Here is a 24539-nt window from a genome sequence, read left to right as displayed (position 1 = left end):
TCCAAGCACACAGTTGTGCAGAATTTATTTATGAATTTTAATCAGTTTCTTTGCCTCTGGGTTAAACAAAGTGCTGTATGGAATAATTTTAGAACAAGCTTGATCTCTGGGGAGGGAAAGAAAAATAAAACAAAAGAGCAAATAAAATGAAAAGAACAGAGGGATACAAGTTCATGACAAAACCTGTGTTGGTAATCTAGAAAGCATAATGGAATAGATGATCAAGCAATAAATGCTCAGGCTAAGAGACAGAGGCAAAGAACTGATAGACAATGTCCTCCATCATAAAATATTCTCTCTTTTTTAATGTCTGAGATAAGGTATATCAAGTTGGGGAAAAAACCCTACATACATACAAGCATACACACACACACACACACACACACACACACACACACACAAACAAATTTAGTCATTAGGCTAGAAGGTTAGTTAATGTTTTGGAGAACATCCTATTGCTGGATGAGATAAAACATAGCAAGCCATAGAAGAAACATATGATTCAGTTTTTATAAATATATACACATGCTAAGATCTTAATGCTGGGAATTTAAAAATTGTTATCATTCATGAGAAATATTATAGCTTACTGTCTATTCATAGCTAGCATAGGATTAGGCTTATACATGTGTATGTTTTCATGGACCTAAATGTAACAGTGATTTTTCTTAGCAAATTCTTAGTTCATTTCCTACTTGCTTTGCTATGTCTAAACCCAGATCTTATTTAAAGGGCCCCTAGAAATTAAAAATAATAAAATTATCAATGTGGTACAAATTATGACACATTCACAAGAGGTGATATTACAAAAAAGCAAAGTATAAATGGGGAGAAAAGTCCAGATAAAAAAGTAAAAATAATATCTCCCAAACTTTTATTTTTACACTTATCAAAATAATTTGCATGCAAACAGAAAATTATCTGTTTTTTATAATAAATGATAACTATACTCACCTAACATACCCTGGTGACTAACTCTTTAAATCCTAATAACTGAAATCAACATTACAGCAAAATTGCTGTTCACTAGTATTTTCACAGTATTTCACTACATATAAAATAAGCTTAAAAATGTTTTTAGCCTTATTATTCTAATTACCTAAACCTAGAAAATCTTGACATTTGGGGAATAAATGTGGCATTTTTATTATTCAAAATAAATTATAAATAAAGCTCCAGATAGCTAAGATCACACAAATGGCAATTCTTCTACATTTCAAGAGGTCAGCTCTTCATAGAAGAATGTCAACAACAACAAAAAAAATTCACACTAAAATGATACACATGATACACATTTGGGTATATCCAGGAATTTAAGCAACTATGTTATTTTGATAAGGGTAGGCCAAAGTATTATTGATTCCAGGAAAACACAGGCACAGTTGAGTCTAAATGCCCAAGAGATGAATAACTGAAGTAGTACATTTAGGAAAAATCAAACGTAGAGTTTCAAATAGGAACATTTTGAATCTATACTATGGTTTAAAATGGCAGCTGAGTTATAACCAGAGTAGTTTTGGTTTAGTGAAAAAAAGGCTACAACAAAAAATATCATCTTGGTCTATTGTCTAGTAACAGAAGTTAGTGCCATTAACAATTCACAACAATACTTTCTTAAAGCCCGAACATCATTTCTACTGCAAGTGAAAATTGCTTAAAGATGTTAGTCCAAGAATAATTCCCACCCCCAACCCTACCAAAAAAGCAAAGTTATGTGTGTACTCCTTCCTCTGTACTTAAGGATTTTCAGATGCATGAAATGATTGAAATCATGAGACAAACATATGAGCTTAAGAAATATCCTAGGATAGATAGCTAGGTATACATTAAGAAGTCTGTTTTAACACACGTTTTGATCTAAATGCAACAAATTTGCTGTTACAAAAACAAAGATCAATATTATCCCTCTCACTTCAAAATTTAAGTATCTAACAAATTAGCAACTCTGCATTCTCAAATTTGAGGAGTAAAATTGATCTTGGGACTCAAGCTCACTTATGGAACCATGTGCACTCTACTGCTGTAAACAAGACCATAAGGGTTTTAATGATTTTTTTCCATCTATAAAATAATGTTTCAAAATATCAGTGTGCAGTGCAATGAGGTTCATTTCTGAAAAAACTGGACCAGAAGAACCCTTTGGAATGACAATATCAGAACCTACTGATTCAAAGTATTAGCTAGCCCTAACATTCCAACTCAAACTAGGTGCTTTGTTACATTTTAAGTTTCAAATAAAAATCAGTAATGCACAGCTGTTAAATAGAAAGTGGTAGCAGAGATATATAAGCAGTAGCCCAAGTCTATTTATACAAATGTGTTCTAAGAAAGCCTAAGGTAAAGCATACAATACTTAGGAAAGTTTGTTAATTACAACTATTCATTTGAGAGCCAATATAATAATTGACAACCTCTCAGCTTATGAGTGTTCATTCCTACCAAGCTTGTTCTACTTCTCCTTAGTCATGAGTAACAGCATCTATTTTCCTTAATGTTTCCAGTAGTTGTAGTTTATAGAGGTAGCTGAGCTACTATTCAAAGAAGTTATTCTTTGTGGATGAGGATCTTTGAAATGTTTAAGTTATTCTTTAAGCTACACAAATTCTATTAATGCAATAAAATATAATAGGAAAAAGAAAATGGATGCAAGAAAATTTTGCATTTGGCACCTTGTCTAGATTGATACCTCAAGTATTCTCTTTTAATAAAGTTAATGCACACATCAGGACACACCACAAAGATTTGCTACATATTTACAAGGCACCAACCCTTTCTCACCATTAATGTGAATTAAGCAAATCAATGAAAAGCATATCAAGATTCCCCCCACCCCCAAAAAACTGTAGTATAAATATATACTTCAGTTCACTACAATTAATGAAAGTTTGGCCTGGGAAGAGTAAAATAATCCAGATCGTTCTTACAATATAGAAACTGTAAACATTTAATAGCTGCCTTTAGGATTGGTGTATTGTGCAAAAGTTATTATTACTGGGTATAGGAATCAAAATGGCAAAAACAAACTATATAAAACTCTGTAAGAAGGTGCTATACTTCTGTGATACAAAAGCAAAAGAGGGATAATTCCATTGAGATAAAAATGTCATGCTACTCTTAAGAAGCAGAATGCTCCTTTAATGTAGTAAATCTGTAGTGTGCCTATGTGGTGTGTGTATATGGGGTGTATGTGTGTGTGTGTGTGTGTTTGTGTGTATGTGTGTATGTGTGTGTCTGTCTATGTGTGTGTGGGCAGAATTTCTTTTAATTTAAGGCCTAATGAGTAAGGCTTGTTTGAACAAATGAAGTGTGGAGATCAAAAGTCTTGAAACAAATATATACTGGCATAATGGAAAAGCACCAATGTGAAAGGAAGCAGAAGTCCCCACACAACTTGCTTTATAGATTTCCTGGTAAATTCCCTGCAGTAGAAGGCCATTGAATTTTTAAAATTATTCTAAATTTATTAACTGTTAATAATTCCATCCCATGAGATGGCTAACCCTGGCTTTTTCTGTCATTTTACGCACTCTGCCTGATCTGGATGTACCAAGATTCAGAGGATCCTCAGTGGACACAAAATTGTCATTATCAGAATCATCATTGTATAAAACAGTCCTCCTGCCTTGGTTTCTTGTTTTGATTCGAGGCAGTCTACTGAAACGTCCCGAAAACATGGTATCAAACTCATCATCTGCAATACGTGCTCGCTTGGCTCTAGTGGCTCCTCTAGAGGCACCTCTTCCTCCTCTCCCTCTTCCTCTTCCCCTAGTGCCACCACCCCCTCTGCCTCGACCCCCTCGTCCCCTGCCTCCTCTTCCTCTGCCTCCTCTACTCCATCTACCCCATCTTCCCCATCTTCCTCTTCCTCCTGTGCCTCTCATCTTCCAGTTTCTTTTTCCATTGGCATGTTGTTTTCTGAGTTTTCTTTTAGGTCTAGTTTGTATGAATTTGCTATAGTCGTGATCTCCATCTACGTAATCTTGATCTGTTCTGGAAGTTGATTCAGAGTCAGAATCAGAACCACAGGTACTTTCTGAACTTAAACTTGATCCTAACTCTCCACTCTCTGAGGAGGATAGATGTGATTTCTCTTTTGTTTCTTTTTTGTCTTTCTCTTCTCCTCCCATGCTTTCATCTTCTTCTGATGCACTAAGTAGTTTTCTCTTGATTCCTGTTCGGGGCTCTCTGCCATCACCATTTGTAAGAGGTCCATCAAGGGAGTGATCTAAATCAAAATGATTTTTGAAAGTTAAGCTTTGACATTGATAAGATGATTACTTAACACTCAAAAGTAAAATAAACAGACTATCAAAATATTTACTGACTGAAGATAGTTGTGGCAAAATCATGGAAGGTGGTAAAATAAGAACTTAAATTTGTTTGAAATGGAAGATAGTGAAATTTTGATTTTTGTCTGACTGCTTTTTCAGGGTGATTATTAGGATATAGAGATAGACTGAAGGGTGGTGATATACCTAGGCAGAAATTTTAAAGGCTGACCTTTAGGACTAATTATGTGAGAACATGTATCAGAAGAGTTTCATTAATTTGTTCAACTATGTGCCACAGACACTGCTTGGATCTTGAATTATGGTAATGAATGAGACAAAGTCCTTATTCTTGTAATTTATGTTTTACTGGGGATAGGTTAACAGATAATGATGTAAATGAATAAGTAGTACAATTTCAATTAGTGATATATGCTATAAAAAAAAAGGAAAGAGTTTAAAAATAGTGTGAGAGTGTTATTTTAGACAAGTAAGAACTCTCTGAAGTGGTGGGATTTTTTTTTTTCAAATGGTAGGGATCAAACCCAGGGCCTCAAGCATGCTAGGAAAGCACTATAAAGTACCCCCAGGCTCCTGAGAAAGGACTTTAAGAAAGAACTGAATGAATTGTGATCTGATGAAAAAATATTCAAGTAGAAGAAATATAAGGATAATCAGAATGGAACAGAAAAATGGGATGGTCGATGACTGACACAGGAGGGATTTACACTACAGTAAAATATTTGATTTAAATTGACTGCCATGGTTGTTTTATTGAGAACAGGTTATAGAGGGGACAAGATTGGGATTCCATTTCAGTAGTCTGGATAATATATAATGAGGGAGGCACCAATAGAAGTGATAAAAAGAGATCAACTTTAGAATATTTCCTTCTAGGAGACACCAAAGTAAACTTTTGATTTTTTAAAGGTTGAACTGCTGGGACTTGCTGTGGGACTAGATATCAAGTGCTAAAATGCAGAAAAAATGCTAACTCCTTGGTTTTAGAGCCTGAGCAACTGTGTAAATGGTATATTTTGCTAAGTTGTAATACTATGGTGGAACAAGTTTGAGCAGGGTGCTATAAAAATCAGGCTTCCAGTTATGGATGGTAAAAGAGTTCCAAGAAAAGATAATGAAGAAAAAAACAGATTGGAGATTATGCACATGTAGAAAACATGCTTACCTATGTAAGGCCCTGGGTTCAATTCTCAATACCCTCAAAAGGAAAATAAAATTTACAAAGAAGGTAGATATATCAGCTGGAGCTTAGAGAAAGGATGGATCTGAAGACAAAATTTTGGTAATTTTTCATAGAGATATTTAGGGTCATGGCAACTGGAAGAGCTTACTGAAAGAGCAAGTATAGAGAAAATGGCCAAGGATGGCAATGTGGGATGTTTTACTTAAAGGTAAAGAAGAACCAGCAAAGGTAATTGAGAAGAAAAAGACAATGAGGTTAGAAGAAAACAGAAGAGTAGACTAAAAGGAAGAAAGACTAGGGTTGTATAATGAATACAATGATTAAAAGTTTAATCTAGTAATTTAGTTGTTATGGACTAAATAATGCCCCCATCAAATTTCTATGTTGAGGCCCAGACCCCTAATGAGACTGCATACAGAAATTGGGGCCTTTAAGGAAGTAGGTAGTTAATAAAGGTTAAATAAAGTCATAAGGATGTCACTAGTAAGACTGGTGTCATTATAGGTGGAGGAGTAAACTCAGAAACCACCCCCTTTCTCCATATAGGATCATATAAGGACACAATGAGAAGGTGGCCAATTATTAGCCAGCAAAAAAGCCCTCATCTAGGTAGCAGAATACAACAATTACTAATTGGGCATTATGTAAAATTGTGGATGTGTAACCGATGTGATTCTGCAATCTGCATTTGGGGTAAAATTGGGAGTTCATAACCCACTTCAATCTAATGTATGAAATATGATATGTCAAGAGCTTTGTAATGTTGTGAACAACCAATAAAAAAAATAAAATTAAAAAAATATTTATTTAGTTTTAGTCATAGTTGAATACAATTTAAAAAAAAAAAGCCCTCATCAGACACTAACCCTTATCCATTTTGATTCCTTGGACTGAGAGCCTCTAGAATTGTGAGACAATAAATGTCTGTTGTTTAAGTTTCCCAATATATGGAACATACTCATCACAGCAAAAATGACTAATATATTTGGCTAGAGACCAAGATAATAGCAACAGATAACAAATAGAGGTTTCAGTGGTATTAAGAACATTAGTGGGGGGTGTCATTGTAGCTCAGTAGTGGAGTGCTCACCTAGCATGTGTAAGATACTGGGTTCAATCTTCAGCACCATATAAAAATAAATTTAAAAAAATAAAGGTATTGTGTCTATCTGCAACTAAATTTTTTTAAAAGGAGCATTAGAATTCACCAAACTTGATTACTGGCTGAATATGAGGAGTAAATGGAGAGTCAAATGCATTATGAAGACTGGGGATGTATCTTGGTAGTACAATGCTTGTCTAAATGAATGAAGGCCCTGGGTTGAATCACCAGTACCACAAAAACAAAAGAAAACTGTGAGATAGGAAAAAGGTGGTACCATAACTCAAATAATGAGCACACAAAAAGAAGTGAACTTGAGATGAAAAGATGTTAAGCACTGAAGAATTTTTTTAGGGAGCAACTAGAAATGAAATCAGTTAGAATAAAGAGATGTTTGATCTGGGCATATGTACTTGGAGAGACACTGGCATTAAGGTAACTGTTATAGTCTTTAGATTCTATTCTTTGGAGAGGACAAAAATAAACTAAATCCAGGGGCAAACTGCAAACAGAAAATAGGGCCAAAGAGAAGAAAGTAAATACAGGTGAAGCAGAGATACAAGAATATCAGAAGAGTATAGAAACCTGGAAGTAGAGTTCATAGAGGAGGTAGTCAACTGTATGCAATGATACAAAGATGAACAATATAAGGACTAAGAAAAGGACACGGGTTGACCCTTGAATAATACTGGGGATTTTGAGGAGAACAGATTTGGAAAGTGGTTAGAACAGAAGCTACGTTACAAAACTAAAGGAATATGTAGATGGAAAGAAAATAGAGGAAAGAAATATAGGCTATTCTTTCTAAAAACATATCAGTGATAGAAAGGGCAAAATGGGAGAAGGCAGTAGCATGAGTTTTCAAAGAGTAGCAAGATCAGAGAAGAGCCGGGAATGGTGGTGCACACCTGTAATCCCAGCAGTTTAGGAGGATAAAACAGGAGGATCCGAAGTTCAAAGCCAGCCTCAGCAACATGGTGAGACCCTGACTCAAAATAAAAATTAAAAGGGCTGGGGATGTGGTTTTGTGGTTAAGTACCCCTGGGTTCAATCCCCAGTTTAAAAAAAAAAAAAATCAGAGGAGAGAGTAAAGATATAGATAGGGAAAAACAAAGGCACATTAATTTCAAGTAATAGGGTATTTTGATATTTTTTCTCATTAATATAAATTATATCTCTAGACTATGTATAGTTGATTTCAATTAAAATGTGCACAAAATTAAATCCATATTCCAATAAAAGCATTTGTAAAAACATATTAAATATTCTCACAAACTTCAAATAGTTGAAAATACTAGAACTGTCTTTGAATATGTTTAGGGATCATAACATATAGAACTAAGTATAATAAGAAAATTTTGGTAATGATGAAACCTTCAAGTATTTATAATAATCAATGTCCCTGACAAGGACTAAGATGGATGCACATGGTAATGAATTAGGTCAATGATTTCTTTGTCAACACTGAATTTTTTTTTTTCAAATAAAAGTTATATGGAAGATCATTATAGGAAATAATAAAATGGCTTAGTTCATCTGGTTAAATGTGTAAGACTTTTCAGGGAATTTCTGAAGTACCTCTATGTATCCCCAGGGCATAATCTGAAAATCAATAACTTAGTGATATAGCAGGCACCTAGGGAAGAAAATATCTGAGCTATACAACTAGATAACCATAGGAAGGCAGGAGAATTGGATACTGACTGAAAGGAGGATCATTTCTCAATTCAGGCCAACTTTTGTCTTACTGGAATAGTCCATAAAAATGTGAGAACTATTTCAAGATGACTTTACAAACTTTTCCCTTCTTATTAATATGATTTACTAATGAAAAATCCTAAATGTGTTTAAGTGTATGGTTCTTCTATGTTTGGGGAAAGACTTCCTCATTTAGTGATTTTCTTCCTATTTATTTTAAAAGACTAAAACATAGCCAGGCATGGTGGCGCATTCCTGTACTATAAGTGGCTCTGGAGACTGAAGCACAAGGATTCTGATTGCAAAGCCAGCCTCAACAACTCCACATAGTGAGACCCTGTCTCAAAATAAATGATAATAATAATAATAATAAAAGGGTTGGGGATGTGCCTCGATGTTAAAGTGCCCCTGGGTTCCATCCCTGGTACCAAAACCAAAAATGACTAAAACATGATGGGCACAGTGGCACACACCTATAATATTAGCTACCTGGGAGTCTGTGGCAGGGGGAATCAAGTTTGAAGCCAGCATTAGTGAGACTCTATCTACAAATTTTAGGCCAGCCTAGGCAATGTAACAAGACTCCATCTCAAAATAAAATAAAGGGTTGGAAATATGGTTGGCTAGCAAGCATGAGGCTCTGGTTTCAATCCCTGGTACCATAAAAACAACTATGAGGACATACTAGATTTTACTACTCTAGCACATGAGTTTTCAAATGATTCATCTTCCATCATAGGAGAATGAAGAAATGAATGTTCTGTTCCATATTTTTTCCTACCTTGTTTCACTGGCAAAACTCTATTTCGAAATGATTTGGCTTTTCCTGGATCATGGCTATTTCCATTTCGGCTATATCCACTGAAGCTCGATGAAGAAAATGGCCCATCTAGCTCATCATCAAGCAGATATGATGAAAATCCTTCAGCAGCATCTGAAACTTTCATTTTAAACAACTTGTTAGGTTGACATAATTTCATGTTTTCAGGAAAGTTAAATAGGCTGCTTTTAAAACTATGTATCTGCTATTTTACTTTAAAATAAATATTATAAGTTACTATAAGAAGGAAGTATGTATATTTTCAGGACAAATTATCATTCTGTCAAGCACAAAATATCAGATAAATCTTCTCCAAGGAAATCATCTCCAACAATATTGAATGAATGTTCTGAAATAGTATAGATAGTAAAAATCATATAGTCACAGAATTCCCAAACTAAGAGCCATTAAAATGTATCTGTCTAACTAATCAAATTATGTGGCCTATATCCAGGGCCACACTGCTAAGCAAATAGAACTAGAACTAAAACACATTTTTCTAAATCCAAAATTATTCCTTTTTTCATTAAAAGCTATGCTACCTCTTCCATATCCTTAATATCCATAATTAATTTAGATACAGAACACTAAAGCAAAAAACCATATTTACCAGGAGATGAGAAAGGAGAACTAGTCCTGGCATAAGTCACTGAGGTATTCTGGTCATTTTTAGGTTGCAACTTCATTTGTTTCTGTTTCCCTTTTGGACTGTAAATAAAAATATGTGATGAAGAACATTTTTTTCTGTTAATAACAAATAATGATAGACAGCATGCTATAAAATGCTTAAGTTGACTAAAGAGGAAATACCCCCAAATTCAAGCTTTGAATTGATTCAAATTTGTAATTTGACAAATTTAAGCTTGGTTTAATAATTTTTCTTAAAGAATTTGGTACAGTAAAATCCACATAAACAATGCTTTGGTTACTAAATCCATCTTACCCAGAAATAAGAGTTCTGGGAAAAATGACCACTTAGGATTTCCTCAAACTATTTATAAACTTTGAGAAATGAGGTATACATACAAAATGTTCTGAAACCAGAAAATGAATGCTGCATCAGTATAATATACCTAGGAGCTCTGGTACTAGATAAGGAACTGCTGCTGCTTCTTAGACGTTTTCTGTACCGTGGCCTTCTCCTCTTCTGACTCTGGATTGCTGACTTATATTCAGAGATGATAGTTTTAATATGATTTTCAAATAAGGCAGATAGTCGAAGTGTCATACTATAGATCTGAAAAGGCAGAAATTTTACCAATTACTTTAATTATGTAAAAAAAATGGTACAAATATGGCTGGACCAATATCAACATAATCATTTCAAACAAATATACACTTTATTTATTTACTTGAGAAACTCTTCCTGAAGAATAAAAACAAGACATATTTTCACAACAAAATTAATGAATATTTTGAAAACACATATTTAGTTGTTCTGAAGAATAGAAAAAGAATCAAACATTGAGGAAATTTTATCTGGAGTAATATTCTAAAGGACAATTTATAAGAGGTACCATAAACATAAAAATATGCATATCTTTGGCTAATAAATTTACCTCTGAGAATGTGTCTTATGAAAATATTAGGGAATTGAACGCAAAATTATGTTCAAGGATATTTAAAATGTTAGCCATAACCATTATTCAGATAAAGTAAAAAACTGGAAAAACCTATATCTTTAGCAACAGGCAGTGGTTAAATAATATAAAATAACCACAAAATAGAATACCATTGAAAATCTTCTTTTCACAGAGTTATAACATAAATAATAAAGATCCTAAAACATAAAACCTACTGTTTAAAAGAATACATAAACATATGTGAGGATATGTTAATAAGAAACATTTTTAGTATATGTATTAAATATTAACTGTAAACAAAAAAAATGAGCTATACAGCTGATTGCTTTTTCTTTTTTCATTTTTATTGGTCTTTTTAGTTACACATGCCAATATGATTTGACATAATTCTTTTTACTTCTCTGTATTTCCCAAACTTTCTACGAAAAAATGTATATCACTCTTAACAATCATGATTAAAGGATAAAAAGAAAATGTGAAAAAAAACTATGCCTCCAGAATTTAGAATGAATCGGCAAATATACATACTATGTAACTCACTTAAAATTTAATGATACCAGTGAACAGACAAAAAATATTATTATTATTTTTGTCCTCAAGATATTTTATGCTCTTTCAAAATATAAGGTATTATTATATGTGAGTATGAATGAACAGTTAAAATTTCCCATCGTGGTTCACTGTTTGTTATAACAAAGGTAACATAAACATTCAGAGCTAATCAAAAAGTTTTATAGAAATTAATACCATCATCTACCATTATATTTAATGAGTAATTTATTGGATATATTAAAGGGCATTCAAATTTATCTCTTCTTTCCTTCTCTTTTCTCTGGAAGGTACAAGTATTATTAAAGACTAAAGAAAAGGTAGATATGAGAAAGAAAAATGTGCTTCATTTTAGTATGATTATGTTAAATGTAACTTTATGTATGCATAATAAAAAATACACATTTCAGAGAAGATACTGAAAACTAAATCTCAGTAACTATGTCAGAAGTATAGTAAATACTTAATTAGCAATTTCAAAAATGTTGGAAGAAAACTGCCAGTTACGTATGTCATTAAATGCTTAATTAACCCATCTAATACTGTTTTTCATACCCTTGATTTTTTATTAGAGGTATAAGCTTTGGAGTTGCTGAATATTTGGCGAACATCCTTATAAAATTCCAGAGGACTACCATAGTTTCCTGCTTCTAAAGTTTCTTTCACAGTGCTGAAGTCCATAGGTGTATCTTGATAATCCTACAAAGAATAATGTATTACATTTAAATATCCAAACTACATAACAATAGTAAATAATACATTGGTCGGAGATTTGCATTACATACCAATGTAATCCACCATGAAATGAACACATCATTTTTCAACCTGCCAACTACCTTCCCCCAGCTCCAAACCATAAATTGGTTTATAGCAAAACATGTAGGGTCTATGGAAGAGCCTTAATCCTACCAACGCAGTCTTTAATCATACATTATTTTGAAGGCATAGAATATAAAATACAGTCAATGGCTTTATTTTCACAGAGCCCACAATATGGAATTCAATTTCCTGCTTAAAGGCTGATGTAACTTCCAACACTTGGCCAACTGTTTAATTAGAGAAGATGGAATTGTGCATGCATAAATAAATGGTTCCACTATACAAATTAGCTATGTATTTCCAAAGTTTTCCAGCTATGAGGACATTTTTACTTGAAGAGTAATTAGCAACTGAAGATCTCGATTTCTTTTTCTCTGTACTTTTTGTCTCCTTTTTATTGGTTTTTTAGTTATACATAACAATAGAATTTATTCTGACATAATTATAAAGACATGGAATATAATTTATTCTTATCCAGTTCTTATATTCAGTCCCCTTATCCTCCCCTGCTCTCATCATACTACTATAGTGATCTTTCTGCTATTCATAGTTTTTTACTTTTAATTAGTGTCTAGTGGATGTAATTGATGGTGAGATACACTGTGGTATATTCATATATTTACATAGGAATGTTATGCCAGATTTATTCTACTGTCTTTCTCAGTCCCATCCATCTTCACTTCCTTTCATTCCCCTTTGTCTACTCCATTGATCTTTCTTCAATTCTTTTTTATTTCCTCCCCACACCTTATTTTGGGTCAGCTTTCACATATCATAGAAAATATTTGACATTTGGATTTTGAGGACTGTCTTATTTTACTTAGCATGATAGTCTCCAGATCCATCCATTTTCCTGCAAAGGACATGATTATATTTTTATTTATGGCTGAATAAACTGCATTGTGTATATATACCACATTTTCTGTATCTATTCAATTGTTGAAGGGCACCTAGATTGGCTCCACAGCTTAACTACTGTGAATAGTGCTGCTATAAATATTGATGTGTCTGCATCATTGTAGTATGCTGATTTTAAATCTTTTGGATATAAACTGAGCAGTGTGAGTAGTGCAATAGCTAGGTCAAATAGTGGTTCCATTTATGATTTTTTTAAATGTAAAAACTAGCCTTTTAAAACATTTTTTAGCCTATTCCTAAGCTGACATGTTGGAGGTGTTGGTCCTACATTTTCTTCTCTTCTAATTCCTAGGTCGCTAATCCACTTTGAGTTTTGTATAGGGTAAGAGAAAGAGGTTAAATTTTCCCAGCACCATTTGTTAAAAAGGCTATCTTTTCTGCAATGTATGTTTTTAGCACCTTTGTCAATTATCAGATAATTGTAATTATGTGGGTTTGTCTCTGTGTCTTCTATTCTATTCCATTATTCTCCATACCTTTTTTGGTGTCCATACTTTTTTTTTTTTTTTAACTATAGCTCTGCAGTATAACTTGAGGTCCCGTGTTGTGATGCCTCCTACTTTACTTTTCTTGCTAAGGTTGTTTTGGCCATTCTGGGTCTCATGTTTTTCCAAATGAATTTCATGAATGTTCTTTCTATTTCCATAAAGAACATCATTGGGATTCTGATGGGAATCACTATTTAATCTATATAGCACTTTTGGTAATATGGCCATTTTTACAATACTAACCATGCCTATCTAAGAACATGGGAGGTCTTTCCAACTTCTAAAGTCTTCTTCAATTTCTTTCTTTCGTGTTCTATAGTTTTCATTTTTAGAGGTCCTTCACCTCTTTTGTTAGGTTGATTCCCAAGTATTTTATTTTTTTGAGTCTATTGTGAATGGGATACTTTTTCTAGTTTCTTTTTCAGAAGGTATATAATATATAAGGTATATAAGAACGTGACTGATTCATGGGTGTTGATTTTGTATACCACTATTCTAAATTTATTTATGAATTCTAGAACTATTCTGGTAGTTTTTTTGTGATCTTCTAAGATCATGTTATTGGAAAATAGAGGTAATTTGAGCTCTTCTTTTCCTATTTATATGTCTTTAACTTTCTTTATTTATCAGATGCCTCTGACTGGTGTTTCAGGGACTAAGTTGAATAGGAGTGGTAAAAGTGGGCATCTTTGTCTTGTTCCTGATTTTAGAGAACATGCTTTTGAGTTTTCTCCATTAAGAATAATGTTGGCCTGGGCTGGGGTTGTGGCTCAGAGGTAGAGCACTCGCCTACTATGTGTGAGGTATTGGGTTCGATCCTCAGCACCACGTAAAAATAAAATAAAGATATTGTGTCCACCTATAACTAAAAAAGAATAATGGTGGCCTTGGGTTTGTCATATATAGCTTTTACAATGTTGAGGTATGCTCCTTCTATCCCTAGTTTCTCTACTGTTTTAAACATGAACAGGTGCTGTACCTTGTTAAATGCTTTTTCTGTATCAATGGAGATAATCATGTAATTCTTATCTTTAAGTCTATTTATCTGGTGAATTACGTTTATTGATTTTTGTATTCTGAACTAATCTTGAATCCCTGGGATGAAACCCATTTGCTTACTTTTTTTAAGAGAGAGAGACAGAGACAGAGACACACAGAGAGAATTTTTTTAATATTTATTTTTATTTTTCAGTTTTTGGTGGACACAACATCTTTATTTTCTTTTATGTGGTGCTGAGGATTGAACCTAGCGCCCTGTGCATGCCAGGCGAGCATGTAACTCAAGCGGTAGCTTGAGCCACATCCCCAGCCCAAGTGTACTAACTTATTAATGTGTTTTTATGCAGTTTGCCAATATTTTATTAAGCATTATTGCATCCACATTCATCAGGTGTATTGGTCTGAAGTTTTCTTCATTGATGTATCTGTCTGATTTTGGTATCAGGGTGATACTGGGTGCATAAAATGAATTTGACAGAGTTCCTTCCTTTTCTATTTCATGAAATAATTTGAGAATAGTATTAGTTCTTCTTTGAAGATCTCATAAAACTTAGTGCTGAGTATCCATCTGGTCCTTGACTTTGAAAGGCTTTTGATTATTGCTTCAATTTCATTACTAGAAATCAATCTGTTTAAGTTTTCTATATCCTCCTTGTTCAATTTGGGTAGGTCATATATCTCTAGGAATTTGTTCATATCATCAAGATTTTCTAGCTTATTGGAATATAAATTTTCAAAATAATACTAATGATCCTTCGTATTTCCTAAGTTTCTGGGTGATATTTCCTTTTTCATCTCGGACTTTTGATAATTTGAGTTTTTTTCCTCTTCTTGATATTTTGGCTAATCATTTATAAATTTTGGTTATCCTTTCAAAAACCAACCCCTTGATTTGTTGCTCTTTTGTATTTTTTATCCCAATTTCATTGATTTCGGCTCTGATTTAATATTTCCTGTCTTCTAATGATTTTGCTGTTCATTTATTCTTCTTTTTCTAGGGCCTTGAGATGTTAAGATTATTTATTTGGTATCTTTCTATTCTTTTAGTTTATCAGCTCAATGCTATGATCTTTATACTGTCAAAGAGATTTTTTTAAATTTTTTAGTTGTAGTTGGACACAATAACTTTATTTTTATTTATTTATTTTTATGAAGTGCTGCAGATTGAACCCAGGGCCTTGCACGTTAGGCGAGTGCTCTACCGCTGAGCCACAAGCCCAGCCCTGTCACAGAGATTTTGATATGTTATTTCATTATTCTCATTTACCTCTAAGTATTTTTTATTTCTCCCCCGATTTCTTCTGTATCCATTCATCATTCAAAAGTGTATTATTTAATCTCCAGGTGTTAGTTTCTATTTTTCATCTTTTGGGTAGTACTAGGATACCAGGAATTAAACCCAAGGTCTTTTGAACACTAGGCATGCTCTGTAGAACTGAGCAACACCTCTGATTCTCCTTTTTGATATCTGTGTCTGTGTTTGTAATGTGGTGCTAAGGATTTAACCCAGGACTTTGGGCATTTTTTATTTTTTAATCAATGTGTTATTTTTGCTTCATCTGAAATCCTCTGGCTTAGAAGTTCAGAATTTAGTTTGATTTTTTTAGGAGAAAGGGAAGATTCCATATTAAATTAAAAGATTTCAAGTATAGCTAATATTAAAGTTATCATATGGAATAGTATTTGGTATTTATACCTATACACATATGCTATAATCCTCAATATTTAAGTTTTGAAGTAAAACCCACAGTCAATATTAGAACCCTCATTCTACTTAGAGGGATTAAAAAGTAAAATCACATTTCCCTTAAAGAAGAAATTAAAAGAGCCAGAAGTAGGGGCAGAGAAAATGTATTCTAAATAAGAGAAGACAACATTTTCCAAAGAATGAGAACCCTTAATTGCTCTAAATGTATTATCTTATTTTTTAAATCAGAAAAAAGTCCAAAAGAATATTCTCACAAAACATGGTTTATGAAACACTAATATTTTTATAAAGGCAATTTTTGGGACTTCTGTAATACTATTAAAACCCAGACTCAGCCTGCTTGTTGAATTAACTCCTAGGGGGAATAATCAGGTGCACTACAGACAAAATCATATTGTATTATTGATGTTTTCTACTCTGCTGCATTAAATTTAGTCTATATAAACAAATAAACATCTACATGGATACTATAAGGAACAACTTTAAGAAACTGTTAAAAACAAAAAAATAAAGATAAAAAATGAACAAATATGAGAAGAAAACAGAATTAGAAGGCAATTTTAACAAGTTACAAAGGGCATAGTATTTTTTTAAAAAAACACATACAAAACAACCACCAGTGTATGTATTTTTAAAGGCAAATAAGCCTACCTCAGAAAGAGATGGATCTTGTTGTCTTTCTGCAACAACTGATTCTGAGGATTCTCCTTCTTGCTCTTGATGGCCCTATTAGGGTAAAGATCATGCATTTTTCCCCCAGATCACCACTACAAAAATATCAGGTCTTGTAATACAACTATAACTTAAGGCTAAAAAATCCAAAAATAGAAATAATATTTTATAGGTTGTACTTTAATGTGAAGGAATTCTGCATTCACCATTATTTTCTACTATATAAAATAAGACTAGTGTGTTCTGCCCAAACTCTCTAAAAACAAAAAACAAAATGAGCTTTATCTAACATAATATTGTTCCTTAAATATCCTTTCCAAACTGAATCCCATGAATACAGAGAATATGGATGGTTGTTAAGCTTAGCTGATGCTCTGATGTATTTCTGAAATATTGCCATATTTTTCTATGAAAAAGTTTAAAAAAGACTTGTTATTTAATAAAAGGTAATGAAACATATAAATAGATACATTCCTAGAGGAGAAATCCTATAACCTACTTTCTCATGTTTTTAATGTTTGTTGAAAAGTAATATTCGTATGTTGGCTACTCTAGTGACCATGTTTATTATAAACTAAATAGGACTGACATGTAATTAAGTATTCACACTGAATAAAAGTATATCATAAATTAGCAATGTGTTCAAGAAATATCTGAAATAAAAGCAGGAAAGAATAGCAAAGAAATTTATTCAAATTTGGTTTTTAAATGTATAATAATTTATGTACCTAGTACATGAAAGCCATTTTAAAAAGTCATGACTAATCATAATTTAAAGATAGAAGTATGGAAGGAAATAAAGAAAAATGGGGGAAATTGTACTTATCTAGATTTAAGGAAAATTATTATATTGGCAATAAACAAATGCATGCTTACTGGCAAAGGAGGAGGATCAGCTGGCTGTCGAAATGGCTCTGAGTCTTCACGTTCATAAATGAGGCTCAAAAGTTCTTTGCATTGTTTTTTCCAAGCATCAGGATTACACTTCAAAGACTGTCTTCTGCCTCGGCATTTGACCTATAGATTTTTAATAGAATTATATCTAAAGGCTATGCCTTTAACTTTTCACTGACTTTTTCATGTATCCCTAGTGTTAATATATTTGTATAAAACAGAGCAGCCACTATTTAAAAGTTTATACCATTCTCACTGAAAACAAAACAAAACAAAACAAAAGATAAAACCACTAGACATTGCATTTGTAGAAATGGCAAGATTCTAGAATTCTGAATTTTTATTTAAAAAAACCTGAATCTCAAATAAAGTACAAAAAAGAGAAGAAATGAATGCTTTTCCTGTACAAAGCTAATAGATTTATAGATTTAATATTTCTTGGTAGTCAAGTTTACTTGACAAGGGCACCATCAATTGTTCAGGACAATTTTTTAAAACTAAATCTTTTATGGCCATGATATTCTAATCTTATAATTTGCTGCCTTCTGTTATGATCCCTTTCAATATTTTAAAGGATATTGTTCTTTCTACAGAATAACTTTCATGTCTAATTATCATGGAGAAGAAATATGCAGAAAAGAGTTAACATGAGAGGCCTGAGGTTAATGTCTTTAGCAGGGTTTCACTTAAATGGTTAGCCCATGGCTGACATTTGGAAACTTCCTTTATTATAAAGGTAGTATAAACAATTTGATTTGTGCTAGATACCTACTTTCCCCTGGGAATCTGAAATCTTGGTATATACTAGTTAGATAGTTTCTACATAACTAGTACCTAATAAAATCCTTGAGGACAGCGTCTAATATAACATACAGATTGCTTCATTTTCATTTCTAGGAGAATGACCTCATAGGAGAGGGATAATAGATGGAAACCTGCATATGGATTCCTCCAGACTCTGCCAGTGTCTTTCCCCCTATGATCCAGCAATGTATACATACTGAGTTACTGTAAAAAAAAAAATCTTAGCCATGAGTAAAACTATAACCTTAGTACCAAGAATCCTTCTAGCAACTCTCCAATGTGGAATTGCTCTTTGGAATCTCTGACACAGTAAGTCTGAAAATGTTTCTTCTCAGTAGTTCACTTAGTTACCTACCCTTCTTCCAGATGAAGTACCAGGACCATCTGAATCTAAATCAACCATTTCTGTATCCTAAGTTAAAAGAGGAAAGTATGAGGAGATGTTAAGTTTTACAAACTAGAAACCTAAAAGTAAATGGCAAATATAATCATAATCAACTTTCCTCAGTGGAGCAGGCAACAAAACAAAGGCTGAGGGAGACTTACCCCAAACTTTGCCAATATACTGTGAACAATTTGAAAACGATATTGGGAGAACTTAACAAGGTTTCTCTTCAAATTAGAAAAGGAAACAACAGAAAAGTTGTAGTGACTGGAGAAGGTTGTTATCTGTGTTAGTATTTCTTATCAAACTTTATTATAGATGACATGTTCACTTAATAAAATTAGAAAATACTCATAGTCAATTATTTGTTATTTCAAGGAATAGATCTTTTTTCTATAGGGAAATTTAACTTTTTACTTAGCCAGAGGTTCAGTTAATTGTCTCCCTGAGGGATAGTTTTTTAAATACAAGTAGTTAAGGCCTATACCACTGGTGATGGCAAAGCACATAGGTTAAGAGCTACTAGTAAAGTAACTAATGAACTATTTATATTCCTTTCTAATATCAGTAGTTAAAAAACAAAGCTGTTAGATTATATTTTACTTTAGTTATCTATCCTAATCCAAGTAGTCCTAGTTTGACAAAAAATTCTTGAAACATCAAATCCTATGTTAAAATACATTTATGAAAAAGGGCAGAGAATATAGAGGGAATGATAATGATAAACTTTTCTTGGCTTTCAAGAGGCTAATATCTAATTTGTGTATCGTGTTTTCCTTGTTATTATTATGAAAATAAGATTTAACCCCAATAATACAATGCTTTATAGTCAGATATTTTCATAAAAGGAAAAACAGTGCCGGGATGTAGCTCAGAGATAGGGACTTGCTTAGTATGCATAAGGCCCTGTGTTCAATTCCCAATGCTACACACACACACACACACACACACACACACACACACCAAAATAAACATGTAAAATATCTCATGCCATTGCAATAAGATCTAGCAAAATTGAGTCATTTCTCCCTGGGATGAACTGTTTTCCAGTAAAAATTTTGAATTACCAGTTTTCAATATTATTCCAATTTCATATCTTGTTTTGGTTTCTATCATAAACTCTGGTCAAATATGGTTTTATGTAAGTTAGAAACAATGATTGGTAAGGAAACACATATGTGAAATTCTGTTGAGAATATAAATTCCATTTTATTCAGCAAAGACTACTTTATATTTAGAAATTTATACAAAGAAATAAAGCTGCAACTTCATGAAACTTAAATATTTAGATGTTTAATCTATCATTATAAAATAATTTAATATTTTACATACAATGAATAGAAAATAAAACCCCTAATCAAATTTTCATCAACTAGATATTCTTTTAAAATATTGAGTGCTTTGTCATTTTTTTTAAGGATCAGAAAATAAAGTATTAATTTCTCCTCACTGAAACCCACTGAGTTATACAGGATGACTGGCCTCCTGACCTTGACTAAACCCTCTAGCATGATTATATTTTTGTATAGTCCATCTGAATATAGGTCAAAGCATTTAATATGTCTTTAGCAGGGCTTCACTTAAATGGTTGGCCCATGGCTGACATTTGGAAATTTCCTTTATTATGGAGGTGGTATAAACAATGTGATTTGTGCTAGATACCTGCTTTCTCCTGGGAATCTGAAATCTTGGTATGTGCTAGTTAGATAGTTTCTACATAACTAGCAACTAATAAAATCCTTGAGGACTAAGCATCTAATAACATATAGATTGCTTCATTTTCATTTCTAGGAGGTCATAGATGGAAACCTGCATATAAATTCCTGCAGACTCTGCCAGTGTCTTTCCCCCAAGATCCAGCAATGTAAAGAGTGATTTGACAAAAAACAAGTGATTTGACAAAAAACAGTCAGCTTCCAAAAATCTTTTACTGCTTACAGCCAATTGTAATATTTATGTATGACACTTACTATACTCCAAATAACAGAAAATGAATTCATTACTATTTATCATACTACGATTCTTACCTCCTCTCCATCAGTACTGTTTAGTTCTTCTGCTTTAATTTTATTATAAGTATCCAGTATATCAGTACAGCTCTGATCCCTAAGAAACAAGTCAAAATACATTTCTACTTATTTATTTATTTATTTATTTATTTATTTATTTCTGGTATCAGGGATTGAATTAGAGGGGCTTAACCACTGAACCACATCCCCTTCCCTTTTTATTTTGAGAAAGTGTCTGAGTTGCTTATGTCTTTCTTAAGTTGCTGAGGCTGGCAGCAATCCTTCTGCCTCAGCCTCTTAAGTACCTAGAATTACAGATCTACATCACTGTGCCCAGCCATTTCAATAATTTTTAAAAAGCTGTAAGTTAGTCTCTTAGAAGGAAACAAATGCTTCTTACCCAATAAATCGAAGTAAAACATCAGTTACAATTTTGGCTGCTTTAACGATAGGACTGTCTGGCTCATTGAAAGTCCTAGCATTATGCTCAATGTAGCGCACCTCCCACATTAATGCTGATATTCTCCTACAAAAGAAAAAAATATCCTATGTTACCTTTGTCTGATACATTTAAACTACATTCTAAGAATATGCAACAGAAAAAGTAGGCACTTAATAATTTTATGTCAAAGGAGATCCAATATATTAATGTCTCAAATATGTACCTGATGAAGGCTAAAAAAAGGGATGAACAATTTCAGGATTTAAAGCACAGGAGGGAATTTTGAAATACTAGACAGCCTATTAAAACTAGAAGAGAACTGATCCAGGACACTGTGTGTAAAGAGTGATTTGATGATTATGTAAAAACGTGAGTGTGTAACCGATGTGATTCTGCAATTTATATTTGGGGTAAAAATGGGAGTTCATAACCCAATTGAGTCAAATGTATGAAAGATGATATATCATGAGCTTTGTAATGTTTTGAACAACCAATAAAAAAAAAGTGTGTTGTGATAAAGACAAAAATAATGTTTCGTTTTCAGAAGAAGGGGACAAAGAAAAAAATAAACCAGGTTATACAGAATGACTTATTGTTCATAATATTTAGTATTGAATAATATTAAAATGTTGTAAAAATACATTCAATTCTTAATTATAAGAGGCAGACTAACCAGTTCATGGGATACTAAGATTAGGGTGAAGTGGACTTCAAATAGAGAAGAACAAAGAACTTTCTTCCAAAACCTCCCATAATCATTCCCCTCCCAACCAAAACCAAGGAAAAAGTAACTTGGTTCTTTTACTACATAGTTATTAAACCTAATTAACTACTACCTAATGCCCCAAAGAAGATTTAGACATGCTCTATATCTATGTACAATCTCCCTCTCCCTCTCCCTCTCCATGTCCCCTCCCCCTCTCTCTTCTTTTTCAGTACTTGGGATTGAACCCAGAGTCTCATACATTCTAGGTAAGCATTCTACAACTCAACTGCATCTGTAGTCCTCTTTATTTACTTATTTTTAATTTTCAGACAGGGTCTCTCTGAGTTGTCCAGGCCAACCTAAAACTTGAAATACTCCTGTTTCAGTCTCCAGAATGGCTAGGATTACAGGTGTGCAGCACTGTGCCTGGCTTTCTGTAGCATCTTAATTATGATGAATCCATAAAACATCTAATTTGCCTTTAATACACTAAGTTAACTTCACTTTTCATTTTACAACCTAATTATGCATGCTACCCATGTTTTCCTCTTTGTCTTCCTTCCCTATACCCTTTTCACCTTGGAAAGTGGAAACCGATTAAATAAAATTGGTGTTCCACAGTTTTAGAAGAAATTTTAGAGTGAGTCATTGGATGATTATTTATTTATTTATTTATTTATTTTTTATTGTTGGTCATTCAAAACATTACATAGTTCTTAATACATCATATTTCACAGTTTGATTCAAGTGGGTTATGAACTCCCAATTTTACCCCGTATACAGATTGCTGTATCACATCAGTTACCCTTCCATTGATTGACATATTGCCTTTCTAGTGTCTGATGTATTCTGCTGTCTGTCTTATTCTCTACTATCCCCCCTCCCCTCCCCTCCCCACCCCTCCCCTCCCCTCCCCTTTTCTCTCTCTACCCCTTCTACTGTAAATCATGGATGATTATTTAATACCACAAAAACACGATCTCAAAAAAGCAAGTCATAGACATAAAACTGGATTTTTAAATAAAACTAAACAAACCTATAAAAGCGATTTTCAAGTCTCCGCCTGATGGTATTGAGGTCAGTTGGATAAGCAACTACAGTACAATACAAGGGGTAGGCACTGAGATCCACTGGAACAGCAAAAGGGCTGGCAAAATCTACAAAATTACCAAAATCAAAAATAGTTATAAAAGACACTAATATTAAATGTTAACAGTAATAAATAAATAAGGGCAAAATTCTAAATTCAAAAACAATGATGATTCAATAGTATGTTTTTATTTGACATAATATCAATGAATCATGCACAAAACACTAGTTAAACTCAGGTAAAAGAAAACAAAATTAAAGGAGCACCATGTTGAACTTTAGACTGCTAAGTCTTTTCTGGATAAAACAACAAAACTTTTTAAATAATATATTTCTGAAAACATAACTATTCATGTGGGTAAAATACATTATTCACACACTGTCTTTATTAAGGAACCCCATCCAAGATCAGGTTCAGGAAATTAGCAGCTAGAGAGTCAAAATGACTCAAGAAAGAAAAAGACACTTACATGCCTGCCTTCAATATTATCCCCCAGAATACTGAAAATATTTTATTTATCAGTCATTATTTTGACCAAGCATATAAAAAGTTAATATTTGGCTGGGGATATAGCCGAGTGGAAAAGTGCTTGCCTGGCATGTGTGAGGCCCTGGGTTCAATCCCCAGCACCACAAAAAATATTAATATCAAAACTAGTGTCAGTAAGAAAATGCATTTCCTATTATAGAACTTAAAATTCTGCTCAGCTTAGCTTCCTTCAGTTGTCTTATTTGTTTGTTTATTTATTTATTTTTGCATTTACCATACCCAGGGAAAGAAGGTGGTTTATGCCCTGAATAACTCTTTCACATTCCTCATCTCTGGAATGAGCCCCCCACTCTCCTTCCTGGGGTTTGTATAGCAAAGCAGTCAATTCCTCTTGGGAAACAGGAACACCAGCACCAACTTCATCTGGAAAGGCAGCTAGGTATTAAGATGAAAAATTAGAAATGATTAGTGTCTAATATCATATTATAGTAATTTTATTTTTTAAAGAATTATAATTTGACTTTAAAAGCATATTTACTTCCTTCTGGAATTGGCTCCATATCCCAGGGACTCATCTTTTCTCTCTCATTATTATCCCAGCTATTGAAAAACAATGAGATAAAAATTAAGTTTACAAGTGCGTCCATTCATATATTAGTATAATTTGCATGGCTTCTAGGAGGGTGAAATTTAGAAAAGGGAAACATAGTAATCATTAAAGTTCAGTTCTGTTTAAGTAAAGATAATAATAAACCACTGCTAGAGAAAACATGCACCAAAAATGAAACTTAGTGGTTAGTAAGCCTATTCCTAGTATTTTATTTATCTTTTGTTCCAAATGAGCATATATTCACTATTAAGCCAGGGAAAAGAAAGCAAATATCTTTCAGGT

General features: G+C 33.0%; 1 protein-coding gene across 1 annotated transcript in view; it reads right to left on the bottom strand.

Moving 5' to 3' along the window:
* Positions 1 to 1949: 1949 nt before the first annotated feature.
* The window catches only part of Brwd3 (bromodomain and WD repeat domain containing 3), a 118423-nt gene continuing 95833 nt past the window's right edge, over positions 1950 to 24539 (bottom strand). Inside the window, exons 29-41 of the mRNA XM_026414526.2 lie at positions 24186 to 24247; positions 23927 to 24082; positions 23105 to 23225; positions 21321 to 21446; positions 20939 to 21017; positions 18882 to 18938; positions 17705 to 17845; positions 16808 to 16882; positions 11780 to 11923; positions 10166 to 10329; positions 9703 to 9800; positions 9054 to 9212; positions 1950 to 4225 (exon numbers count right to left, since the gene is read on the bottom strand). Coding sequence (XP_026270311.1) covers positions 3471 to 4225; positions 9054 to 9212; positions 9703 to 9800; positions 10166 to 10329; positions 11780 to 11923; positions 16808 to 16882; positions 17705 to 17845; positions 18882 to 18938; positions 20939 to 21017; positions 21321 to 21446; positions 23105 to 23225; positions 23927 to 24082; positions 24186 to 24247 — 2137 coding nt within the window. The 3' untranslated portion in view covers positions 1950 to 3470. The remainder of the gene's footprint in view (positions 4226 to 9053; positions 9213 to 9702; positions 9801 to 10165; positions 10330 to 11779; positions 11924 to 16807; positions 16883 to 17704; positions 17846 to 18881; positions 18939 to 20938; positions 21018 to 21320; positions 21447 to 23104; positions 23226 to 23926; positions 24083 to 24185; positions 24248 to 24539) is intronic.

The sequence above is a fragment of the Urocitellus parryii genome, chromosome X, assembly GCF_045843805.1.
Source record: "Urocitellus parryii isolate mUroPar1 chromosome X, mUroPar1.hap1, whole genome shotgun sequence".
NCBI lineage: Eukaryota > Metazoa > Chordata > Mammalia > Rodentia > Sciuridae > Urocitellus > Urocitellus parryii.
Note: the sequence above shows the minus strand (reverse complement) of the source record. Positions and strands in the feature narration are given on the sequence as shown.